The sequence below is a fragment of the Gallinula chloropus genome (genome assembly GCF_964237585.1).
Source record: "Gallinula chloropus genome assembly, chromosome: 1".
NCBI lineage: Eukaryota > Metazoa > Chordata > Aves > Gruiformes > Rallidae > Gallinula > Gallinula chloropus.
The window spans coordinates 61,945,002-61,957,681 of record NC_140085.1 but is presented as its reverse complement, the minus strand read 5'-3'; the positions used below and the strand labels follow the sequence as shown (position 1 = coordinate 61,957,681).

Below are 12,680 nucleotides of genomic sequence, written 5' to 3'. Positions count from 1 at the left end.
TGCATTTGGTGTGTACATGCTTGTATGTGTGCAGACACGTAAGCAAAAGCAAAACATATACACTAGAAAAGGTGGATGCTTTCTTATAAAATTTGTACTTTTTGGAAAGTTCAGTGAGCAATCGCATTTCACATTGTAATTTAAGTCTTTGAAAGTATGGCTTTAGAATTGCAGTTAGATTATTCCATGGGGAAATTGATCTTCTTGCTTCCAGCTAAGTTGCAGTAAGCATATTGCTCAGCTTCAACTGGATTTCCTAGGAGGTAAAAAGCTGTTGTGTGTACTTTAGTAAACAGGTAATGAAAAGGTGATGCTCTCCCCTGTTTCACACAGAAAGACAGATTATACATGGCAGACGGAAATATCTCAGAGAAGTCATGCAGAAGATGGTCAGGATACAGAAGTGTATAGGTCCTGCATCCAGGTCCTGCTGAAGACAGAGAAAGTGTTGTCTTTGTATGTACAGTTCTAGTGTCTCACTCTTCTACTGTAAGAGAGTAGTCCTGATGATGATGATGGCGGCAGTGATGGTGCTTTCATCCTGATTTCCAGGTTATGTATGGTGTCTGTCGTAGTGATCCTTACTGGGGCTGAGCCTGTCCTGCATACCACCAAAGCCAACCTACTTTAGTATTTACCTCAGCGAGAGGATGTTTGGGTCCTTTGTCAACAGAAGCTGAAACAGACACGAAAACTGTTATTAGGACTATATAGCTTTAACAGCCAGGTTGGTTTTTGATGGTAAACAAGCAGAAGCCCCAGGGGAAGTTTATAATCAGAGTACCGTGAGACTGATGGGAAGAGGTTTGTGCAGAAGTAGGAGACTAGTCGTCCTTGGATGACAGTTGTGTCAGTCAGTGTCTCCTACAGGAGACAACATGGATTAGGAATGCAATTAAGCTGATTTCTGGAGGAGCCTCTCTCCCCTTAGCATCAAGTTTGCATAGGGGAATAATGAATTTTCTACTACAGTCTCCTAACAGTTACTTAAAGTTGGTCAGTGTGGCAACAGTTTAACATTATTACTCCCACACAATCTGTCTATAACCAAACTCAGAATTGTGAGAAGTGAGTGTGCAGAAGAGGAGGGAGATTCTGCATGTGAAAGTGTACCGCTGGCCCATCTAATCCTAGGGCCAACAGCAGCATTTCAGATTAAATGTAAAGAGAACAGAGGAAGTTGATTTATGGTAAGTGACTTCTCCTTGAAAAGAATATGCTTTATTTAAGGAAGATTATAATTTCGTACCACCAAATATAAAAACTCTTAAAATGATTTAGAGGATTAGTGGAAAGAGAATGGTTTTAGATGTGATTTCTGATTTCTTTCCACACTAAAATTTCCTGTAGTTTTGTCTGACTAACTGTGGGAATTGAATACTTCAAAATCTGAGGTAGGCACTTTGCTCTTTAGTTATGACTTGGTTGCTGCTTTGAGATTTAGTTTAAAAAAATACAGTGCTGGTGGCCTTATTTATATCTGTCAGTACAGATAGATGACAACAATGGTTACATTATATTTTTATGCTTCGCTTTGCTAGTGGATTCCATTATCACAGCAATACATCTAAACTTTCTGCAGTGATGATCTTTCAACCACCCAGATACTAAGAGAAAACACATGTGGATGAAAGAAGTTCTGTCTCATTTATGGATTAGGCAGTAACTGGTTTCAGTAAGCTGTCAGCAAAATTCCCCGAGACGGACAAACTATTTTATCACGTACAGGAATGATGAGCACAGCTTGAGATCCAGATGGATTTTGTTAAATTTGTTATATTAAAAGAGCACCCTGGTTTTCCTAGGCGCATAAACAAAGTTAGGTAGCTGATTTCTACAGGCAGTTGCATATATAACTACTGCGGTGAAGTGGGTTTCATGTTGCCTCCTGCTCAGAAGCACTAGGGGAAAAAATGAAGCATATTGGACACACAGCTTGTGCTGTGTGAAATACAGTAATGCAAATGTAGTGGTTATGATTATGAATTTAAATAGATCCATGCCAGAATGCTGGCAATCCGTATGTGAATCCTGGTTACACCGCTCTCAATGTAGAAAAAGGCCTTTGTTTCAGTGTCTTAGAGGCTTAAACCCATGACCTTAACAGTCTGCACCAAGTGCCTTGCACTGACCTAGGCTAAGAAATGGAACGTGTACATAGTTGTGTGTTTTCTGTGGTTAATGGAAAGGAAAACGAGGAGCTGCGTCTCTCTGCTGCCCTTCGCTCTTGCCACTGCTAGTCGCTGAGCTTTTCCCACTATGGAATCATTATTTCCCACTATAGAATCATTGTTTAATGACTGCAAAGAAGAAAAATTAGGAAAAGGTTTATTTCTTCTTTCTGTTTCCTGTTTTCTAGTAAGGGTCTAGGAGGACAAATTGCTATTAGCCTAATCTGATGTATTTTTATGCGACTGGGAGATAATGCAGAATGAATTGCTTAATGTGATTGCACCAGGGTCTGCAGCAGCTGACCTCCAAATAGAGCTTAGGGATTTAATTTTACTCTAACTGAGCTATCTTTCTATCTTGAAAATAAGCATTGACCCTGTCTTGTTCTACTCCTCAAAGACACAGTCGTTACAGTCCTCACGGTTCCCAACAAACAGAACATTGGAAAGGAAATTCTTTAATCTTCATTGTCCTGAACTAATGTATATAGTACCTCTGCATACCAATTGAATCAGCTAAGGGTGTATCTACGCAAGTAGATGATAATTAATAATAATGAGTTGCAAAAATTAGAGATGTCTTTCTGTGATAAGTGCAATATATGTCATCAGGAAAAGTGGCTCTTCTTGCACGTCATTCGCATACCTCACATAGCTATGAAATTAATTTACACATTTGATATTACTGTCATTGCATGCTGGGCATTAGTATAGTTTCAGGAGTTTTCTAGGCTACAGCTATGGTACATTAAGAGAATATTGTAAGAAATAGACCTCCATAGCATTCTCCATGTTAATACTACTGCTGCGTACTATTTTTTCCCTAAATTTGAAACAGCATGTGAAAACGCAGCAGCGGTGTTTGAAGCTTCATCAGAGGCCCTTCTGTTTCATTTGGGTGACTTAGAAACTACCATACACAAAAGGTGTACGATTACTTTTTGATGATGGCAAATGACTATCCTTTCTAATAACCTTCACACTGAAACAGTGGAACATTGCAATAGCAAGAATGCAGGTTTCACATGCTTCTTCCCTGCAGCCCATGCTCTCAAAAATTAGATACCCAACAGTATTTCTGAAGCTTAAAACAAAGAGAAAATATAAAAATATAAATTATAAAACATGTTACAGCCTCTCAGTAGCCTTTAAGATTCTTTTTAAACTTTTCATCTCCTATTTAAACATTTCACTACGCACCTCTCAGTAACTACTTAGATCTTTTTACCTTCTCACATAATTCTGTGGGCTGGATGCTGAAAATCTCCTCCTTCACTGGTTGGTACCTGCCCTTGTGTACTACTTAGTGTGTTCCACACATCTTCCTCTCCACAAAGCATCTGATGTTTGTCTGAACATTTTCTTTAGGTTCCTGTGACACATAGTTACACTGACTTCTGCTCTTTAGAAACATCTGCTCAAGAAAGATGTTTCCTTCTCTGCTTCTTGCTCACTGTGCATTTTGAGATGCATTTCTATTCTCTTTATCTGTTCTTACAGTATTCAGAAGTGTTTTGATTCACTTTAGTGGTGATTTTCATCCTGTGCATTTCAGGTAGACTCATTGTCATGCACCTGTCTCCTTTGCCACTCATTACTTTTTACATTTCAGTTTTGATGTGCTTTAGCCATAATTTTCATTGTTGCTAATCCAGATCACGTGGAATTTAATGTAAAATGTTCCATTCATCCTTGTAGCATTTAAATATGATTTTTTTGTATATTTCCTTTTGAAGGAACAGTAGTTTTACAATGCAGTTATTTTCCCTTCAAACATTCTTTGTTGTCCTACCCTCACTCTCCACAGAGATTCATTGATTCTTCTTATTCTATCAAAGTGAGTTCTGCTGAAATTGTTTCCAAGCATTTTTTCCTCTCCCAGTTGTCCCACCTATTTAATTTTGATGTCTTGCAAACATTTGAGGTTGCCTATGATTTCGTGTATATGGCAAATATAACTTAAATAAATGTCAAAGTTCAGTGGAAGGGGTCACAAACTATTGTGGTCTTTATTCTTTCTTCTGTTCTAGATTATTTTTCTTGTCTATTCTGAAGCAAAATGTTCTTCCCTTATTCCTATTTATTCTCGATAGATTCTTTGATAGCAATGTATGACTCAGTCTTTTCCTAGCATTCTTGCATTCCTTTAAGTCAGTCTTGTGTTTGTCCCGATACTTTGCTACTGTCAGGGCTTTTTATCAACTTTAATCTCTTAATATTTTCACAGACTGCGTAGCAAATGTGATATTCTACACGTTGTAGTTTGGCACATATCAATTAATGAAATAACACTTTGAAGCTGCTGTGGAGAAGATGATGTTTTCCTTTCATTCACAAAAAAAAAAACCCTAAAAAATTACAAGTCCATACACTTCCAAAGAAGCCAAAGAAGCACCGGCAGTGCTGTTTGTAACCATTACTGCCCATGGAAGATGGATAGAATAGAAGTAAATAACAACAAAAAAAACCCCAACCCCAAAATACACACACCTCCCAAAAAACAAAAAAAAACCTTTGGGGATATTTAGAATTAATCACACAAGAGAGAAATTAGCATCTTATATATGTATTTGTGATTTGATCTGCTTTTGTGAAAATGGTCATGAGACCACAGCTAAAATGCTGGTAGAAGATTTTGTAGTTTTGTAGTGCATAGCAATTCACACTTACAGCAATCCCAAGTGGACTTTAGGATGTGTTGAATGTATGTGGAAGTCTGTGAAAGGGTTCAAAAGGCAGTGAGTGTAGGTTTGAAAAGGTGACAGCCTCAGGCTTTCTGGCACCCCCTTTTTCTAGGAGAAAACTGTTACAGTCTTAGTCTATCAAACTGTGAGGCAAAATATTGCTACACAGATCATCTGATACAATTTTGTTCCAGTGCAGGATCAATGGTATGGAGATAAGGTCATAAAGGGGTATGATTGGTCCCTGAGGGCATGGTCCAGGTTCAGACTGCAGGCTGTTATCCACTTGGCTGATGCGTTCAGAAAAAATATGTTCTTTTTCAGAAGTTGTTTGCACTGCTTTAGGTGGGTTACAGGACAGGTTAAACACAGTAGCTAAATAGCACACTTATTACTTGGTTGGTATAATTTTTCTTTTTTCAAGTTGTGATTTCATGTATTGTTTGATTAAATTCCACAGAACAGCTGTAGTGCAAATACTGGGACCGGGGTGGGAAAGGGAAAGGTATGGTCACTGTGGTGGACAATTCGTTCTTAGCTCTGCAAGAACGTAAACATTGCTGATGCAAAACTGAGTTATCTGAGTTTTGGTTTATGAACTGTGAACAACAGGAAAATATTGAAAACACAGTTTTACTTCTACCTCCAAGCTCGAAGCAGTTGGAGACAGACTTCTTGTATAAGATGCCAGAAGTTCAAAGAGTGCAGAGGAGAAATGTCCACATAATACAGAACAGATGACATGGTATGAGATAGAACTGCCTGAGCCATAGACATTTCCTCTTCTGAATGAAAAATTAAATGCATGTTTCTGTGTTAGGTATATATATTATACATCTATAAAATATGAAATATAGGTATATCTATAAAATTCAAATATATATATAATTATTTATATATAAATAATTATTTATATATAAATAATTAACTTTTTAAAATATAGATGCATATACATAGATATAAGTATGTATCAATTCACTGGGACTCAGCTAAAAAGGCAAAAGAAATGTCTGGAAAATATTGCTTTTGAGAAAATGAAGATTGTGTGTGTGTGTGTGTTTCTTCTCAGTCTTTCTTGACTGTCCATTTGAGGAATCAGGTATCTTCGAGCTACCCAGGCTGTTTGGTGTGGTGTGGAGAGAGGAAACTTTTTCTTGTGACATCTCTCCAGGCAGGCACGGGATTTGGAGTCGGGTCAGTCTTAGAATATTGTCTGTCATGGTTTTGCCAGACAGGCTGCATATATCTCATCAGCCAAGGAGTTTGTTAAACAAATAGATAACTAAATAAATAGAAATTGTGTACAGCACACTCAAGATCTTCTGGGGGATTTTTCATTGCTTTCAGTCAATTATCAATTTATTTAGATAACTAAATAAATAGAAATTGTGTACAGCACACTCAAGATCTTCTGGGGGATTTTTCATTGCTTTCAGTCTTTTTTCCTTTTGTTTTTTTTAATCTGGGAATCATCCTAATAAAAAAAAAAATCTCAAACAGTTCTGGAGTGCAGCCACCCTAGTGATATAAATGCACTTTAGAAGATCAACAGCATATTAAAATTAAGCATGCCAGTAAAGGTGGAAAGACTTTGATTACATAGTACAAACCCCGTTCCCTTTTGTCTTATTTTAACAGATTGCATAGCTGGCATTTTGGAACCACCATATGACTCTTAACATTATAGGAAAATGACAGTGTGATGTAACATGATCCTTTTGATCTTTCAAAAGGCTTTTTAATAAAAAGTAGATGATATTCAGGTTGACGCTGCATGGGTTACTTTTTGAAGGAGGTTAAAATATTTCCAGCTTGATTCATGCTCTCTACCCAAGTTTATAGGAGCTCCATTCTTCAGCTTTACATAGTACACGCACTTTTAAGGAGCTGCTTTTTTCTTATTATACTGTGCTATTTGTGTAGCAGAAACACAGGCTAGATTCCCCAACACATTTTAGAACCATATCTTAACCCTTTTTTTTTGGCCTGCAACTGTGTGCCCTCCATCAGTTCCTGTCTGTGTGGAACAGGGTGCATAGCTCCCCAACACAATTGACTGTGCTGCATGGCCACGCAGCACAGAGTCCTGGTTCCTGCAGCCAGCATGGCTGTAGTACTGCTGTGGTGTTCTCCATCACACCTCCCAGTCAGTACAATCTCTAACATCTCTCTACCTTCCTTCTCAGTACTGCTATGCCAGATATCTCTGTGCCAAATTGCCTTTTTGGGCAGTCTCTGGATAGGTATTCCCTTTTCTCACAGCATTTCACCAAGGGACCAGCAACAGAAATTACCCAGTGTCACCATTTCGTATCTGTGTTGACTACTGTTTCTCTGGTTTGCAAGAGAAAAGATTGGGGCTGGTTTTCCACCTGGAAGCCGGTTTGCAAAATCTAAATGATTTCTAAGGATTTGGGATAGGATTTTCTTAACCAGGAGAATCTGCCTTTTCTTCTCCTAAATGTTAGATAGGAGAGCTAAGCCCTGGCCCAGGTCCAGCACTGTGATTGCTCCCAGGACTGCAATGCCAGGCTGTAGCTCCGGGAGCAATGGGGTTTCCTGCCAACTCTGCAGTGAGGGTTGGTCTCCTTTCTAATTTATATGTCCCCTTCCTGCTTATATGCAGTGGCTGGGCTTTGCAGGCAACTGCTGTGGCTCCTCTGAGGAGTCAAAGTTGTGACCATGTGAGGGGGGACTACTGCTGGGAGCATTACTGAAGTGAAAGGGTCTCAAAGCAGACAGCTGAGAAAGAGAGGCTATGAAAATCCCACTTTCTGACAAGTAAATCCTTCCTTATCCTAAATGTTTTACTGTTAAACTTCTACTGTGCTGCCTTAATGCAGGCATGTATTTGTTAAGCCTTTGTGTGGATCGATAAGCTTAAGAAATGACTGGTTTAAGCAAAGCAGGTTTATTTTCCTGGCTGTCAGATGTTATCCACAGACAATTAAGGGTGGAGGGCAGCAGGTCAGTATTGGTTTATACGTTTAGAAGAGTGAGTTGACTGTAGGTGTGTTGCAGCTCACATGTGTAATAGTGGAGCCAGCAGTTGGGAAACAGGCATCTGTGCAAGACTAATGGCTCCAGCACATCCCGTGCTAACTGAGAAGGAAAAGTCAAAGTCATTAGGAACTTGATGCATCTGTTTTATGAGCTGTTGAAGTTCTCTTTTCCCCTTACATTACTTTGGAAAATAAATTTACCCAGTCGCGGTGGAAATGATGCTTTACTGACATTGATACGTCTATCAGTTCCTTTCAAGTCTGTCTGGCAAGTTTGAAGGAGTCTGTAAGCTGATTTTTTGTGAATTTGCTGGTGGCTGAAGTCCTGAGTAATAGACATGGAAGGACAGCACTCTAGCAAACATTTCCAGATAGGTGCTTCATGTATTTCTTGCACGAAAAAAAAAGGTGCCATCTGTCTGTGGGCGAATGTATCAACATCTCAGCAACATCCCTGAGATAAAGTTATTTGATCTTTCCAGTTACTTTGGAATTGTGTTGACTGAGGTAGAAAAGCTATGGTGCGCTACGGCAATGCATCCTATTCACTCTGTTTTTCCAGCTCACTGTCTGTGTTGATTGTACTGTGTATCATTTTACCTTTTACAGCATAAATGCACTAAGGTTTTATTTGACATACCATTTTTCTCACAAAACTTCTTAGTTTAGCCAATGCAGATAACCAGCTAACCATTTCTAGATTGCTTCATTTCAAATCTGTTGAAAAAATCCACAAGTGGAAGATGGGCTGTTACTCCAGGCACAAATTCAGCAGCATCCTATGTCACATTTGCATCATAAGTCCAGACATTATTCAGAAAGATAGCTGTGAGTGAAACATAATTTAAAATACTTAATGAGTAGATAGAGAAAAATAGATAAACTATAATTATTATAATACTATTATAGTTTATTACTGAAGTTAGTTTTATTAAAAAAAAATCACTGTGCCAGCATTACTGTGAAGATATATGTCAGGTAGTTGAATGCTGCTCTAATATACTGAATGATTCCTTTTTGCCCTCTTAAAACTAAAGTACTCTCCTCCTTTTTTTTTTTTTTTACACTCATCACTTGTGCACGTGCCTTGTGTCATTGGCAGGCACAGGGGCAATGCACAACCTTAATTTGGTAAAGCAACAATAATCATACATCCCATTGCAGTCCCACATTGTCCCTTGGTTTGTGCCTACAGGACTGCTGGGATAGGATGGGAAGACCTTCCTCCCTTGAGGGCTTGCTCTGTGTACTCAGGAGTACGCTCCGTACTCAGGCTGTCTGCTTTAGTGGACTAGCAGAAATAGCTTAACACTTTTCTAACAGACTCAGTGCCACCACGAGTTTCTTGTGAGTGCTGCCAGTCTATAAAGCCAGGACTGGAGCATGGTGGTTTTTGCTTCTACTCAGGAGCCTTGCTGGAAGATGAAGAACTAAGAGACAAAAGAAATCGGTGACTGTCAGAGTTTTTGCTTACTTAGTTCTCTGTCGCTTCCTTAGTATTGCAAGGAGTCTGGTGCTGTGATTGCACCTGGCGTAGGCTCCTGTCTGTGTCCTTAAGCTGTGGGGATCCCAAGGCTGCACCTGTTTTTAGTAACTGAATGACCTGGCAGGAGGCCTTACCTTGGCTGTACATTTGACATATCCCTTATGCAAATGTCTAAAAGAATAGAGTCATACGTTCATTGTTTAGTAACGACACATCGTTGGGCATCAAAAGGAACACAGTTTTTAGCTCTGCAGCACAGCAGAAATACTATTTGGATGCCTTAATACACAAAGGTGCGTTTTCCTACGGAGTTTAACAGTGACTCTAAGTATGTGTCAGGGCTTTTCCAATGAAGCCTGTGATTCGTTGCCCAGGTAATGCATCACATACATGACCTGCAACAGTGCTACTGTAACATTAATGGAAATTATGATGGGATGCTTCTTCCACATTGCTCTACTGTCAGCACGGTCACCTTTCTTTAGCGGTGGTTATTCAGAGACCATGTTGGATCTGGTATAGCACCTTTGTTCCTAGCTGCCAGGCTGTGATACCAGTCAGGTTGCTGGAGAAACTAGTGTATTTGTCTGTTCCTTAGGTAATTTCTAGCCAATGAGACAAGTTCTAACAATATCCATTATTTCATAACCTGTGCATTACATCTCTCATAAAAATCTGCATGTTTGCATTATTTCATATTTTTGCCAGTTAATTTGTTTTTTCTATCCATGTTCAATTTGCATTCATTAACTCATAGTTTGCTGGTAAGTGTGTTCTTTCTATACATGTTCAAAGAAATTCTTTAATTCAATTTCTCTGTTTCTTCTCATACAGTCTCACAGCCAGATATGCAACTCAGTCTAATCACAGTGGAATTGCAACCAGTCAAAAAAAGACTTCTAGGTCAGTTAAATATCTCTAATTTATTGCTTGTTAGTGATACTCAAGCAAGTATATGCCCATTGATATTTTACCCTTTGGACATAAGCAGACATTAATCAATGCGTATCTCTGTTATGCGTGCAAGCTTTGCAAGGATGAGCTATGCCACGGGAAAGCCTTGCTATGGACTGGAAGGAGCTGATTTGTACTGTATAGTAGTAATATTTCTGGTTGTTATGTATCCTGCATCTTTGTATCCTGCATGTAAAATACTGGATGTGAAGGATTAGTTGGTGATTTTAGTGCTCTCTACTCTCTGGCTCAAATCCTTACTTTAGTCATGAGCGAAAAGAAAATTGGGAGTCCATCCCAATTCCCACTAGCTCTTTTGCCTGTATCGCAAACTTACCTGGGAATTTGAGTTCACAGAGCCAAGTTCACACAGAAGTGAAATAGAGCAGAAAAAAAGAACCATTTCCAAGACTTCTGCTCTGTCAAGAGTAGCCTGCACACAGTCCCTACTAATGAGATGCTTTGTTTTGGCAGAGAATTTGACAGAGCTGTGTGTAGGAGCTGACCTGTTTCAGATTTCATCAGTACTTTTAGTTTATCACTTCCTTGAGCACTAAAATCTACAAGCCAGACTGCAGAAGAAAGAAAAGGAGGTCTAAAGCTCACTCTTGTTTCTAGCATCTGGGTTTGTTTTTTTTTTTTGCTGGGGGATAATGAACATGTCCATTAATTATAACTTTGCTGTACAGTTTGGTGGTGAGAACAATGAACTCTAAATTGCATAATCTACAATAAAGATTGCATTCTGCAACATGGCACACTAACACAATTTGAGTTGCTGGTGATAGCTTGGAATGAGCTATACCATGGTCCAGTCGCTTTGCACCTGCATTTATAGGTCTTCCTTCAGCTTTCCTTTATCGCTGATGCTCCTGTCTTTGTCTGCATTCAACCTGTTGGGGTTAACAGTCTTACTGTCTAATACTTTAAATCTGTGGCAGTGTTTCCGAAGCCTGTTCAGAGGTATGTGACTTGTCCCTTATTTGTTATTCTCCTCTTTGCATTTCCTTAGCTGCTTAACATGATTCTGCAAGAGCAATTTAAAACCTGAATTCAATTAAAAAAGACAGCAAATGAGGTAAACTGGAAAGTGTGTAGAGCAAATGACCTCATGGATAATGTGCTTACTGTGGCAAGTTCTTGAATTCTGGCATGCAGAATATATGCAGAAGTATTTTATATTTTAACAGAACAGATGAGTTTCCAGTGTTGCACATACCTCCTCATTGCTTTTTTCATTACCTTTGACAAATGATCTCAGGGCTCTTACTGCCTGTCAAATTAGGGTAATGAGAAGGAGCAAATGGATTTTTAAGTTTGTTTTAGTGCATTCTTCAGGGAACAGAAGATCACTCGAATTCATGGGTCACAGTAAAGGTTAGCATGCGTACAGCTGCAGAGCAGAGACAGTCTGCTCTGGGCTCGGCACAGAGACTAGCAGGGCAGGCTGGCGGCCAGAATGAGCCATAAAAATAACTAATGGATTAGCTCTCTGAGGCTTAAATTGGTAAAGGAAGAGGACGTGGAGCTGTTTACATATGTTCGCTAATGAAAATAAAATTATGTGAACATTTCTGTTCTACCAGTTTATTAAACCAAAAAAGTTTGGCAGAAATCTGATGTTTGGGAATTCTTTGTAATGTGATTTATTCTACCCCCCCTCCCTTCTGATGCTGCTCCCTTGTAATGCAGTGAAGCTAACAGAATTTGATAATTCTGGTATAATGTGTATTGCCACTATTCAAATCATCGTATGATCCCAATAAGTGAGAAGCAGAAGAGTGATATTCTTCTCTTCTGGCAAAGGCTTCTTGCTGATTTGAGCATTTTATTTTGTCTGTCACGTAACAAAACTGGAAAGGAGTGGGGTTGCCCATAAAGATGCTGCAGAAAGTTTGAAGTAAGAACATATTAAAGAATGTTACATCAGAGAACAGATTTGGACAGAGGAAAGATGCAGGCTTACACACATAAGGGATAGCAGGGGCTAAGTTTTTTCCCTTAACATAGCCACACAGTAAGGTTCAGATGGTGGCAGCAAATGCTAACAAATGAACTGTATAGTCTACGTTATGTACTTCTGTATAAGAGTTATATGTGCATCTGTAGCATCCAGCTAAATTATGTATTTTCAATATTTTTCATTTAAAATAATAGGGTGGAAGTGCCTTACTCAATAGCCCTCTGAAAAATAACTGAAGATAACTAAAGAGACAGCTTTTATGCTGAATGCAGCTGTAAAACATGTGCTAGAGTTAGAGATACGAAATATTTCTCAACTATGTATTGTTATGACTTCTAATCAAGTTCTGTAACATTTCCTCTTCAAAAATGACAGATGTAAATAAAAGTTGACATTGCACTTTAATGGTTTATTAGGGTG

General features: G+C 38.8%; 1 protein-coding gene across 2 annotated transcripts in view; it reads left to right on the top strand.

Moving 5' to 3' along the window:
- Positions 1-12,680, top strand: part of NAV3 (neuron navigator 3) — a gene marked incomplete at both ends in the record, with an annotated part of 261,126 nt that overhangs the window by 110,755 nt on the left and 137,691 nt on the right. For both annotated transcript variants that reach the window (XM_084267744.1, XM_084267743.1), the window contains one exon: positions 10,178-10,246. In XM_084267744.1, the coding sequence (XP_084123870.1) occupies positions 10,178-10,246 (69 nt within the window). The remainder of the gene's footprint in view (positions 1-10,177; positions 10,247-12,680) is intronic.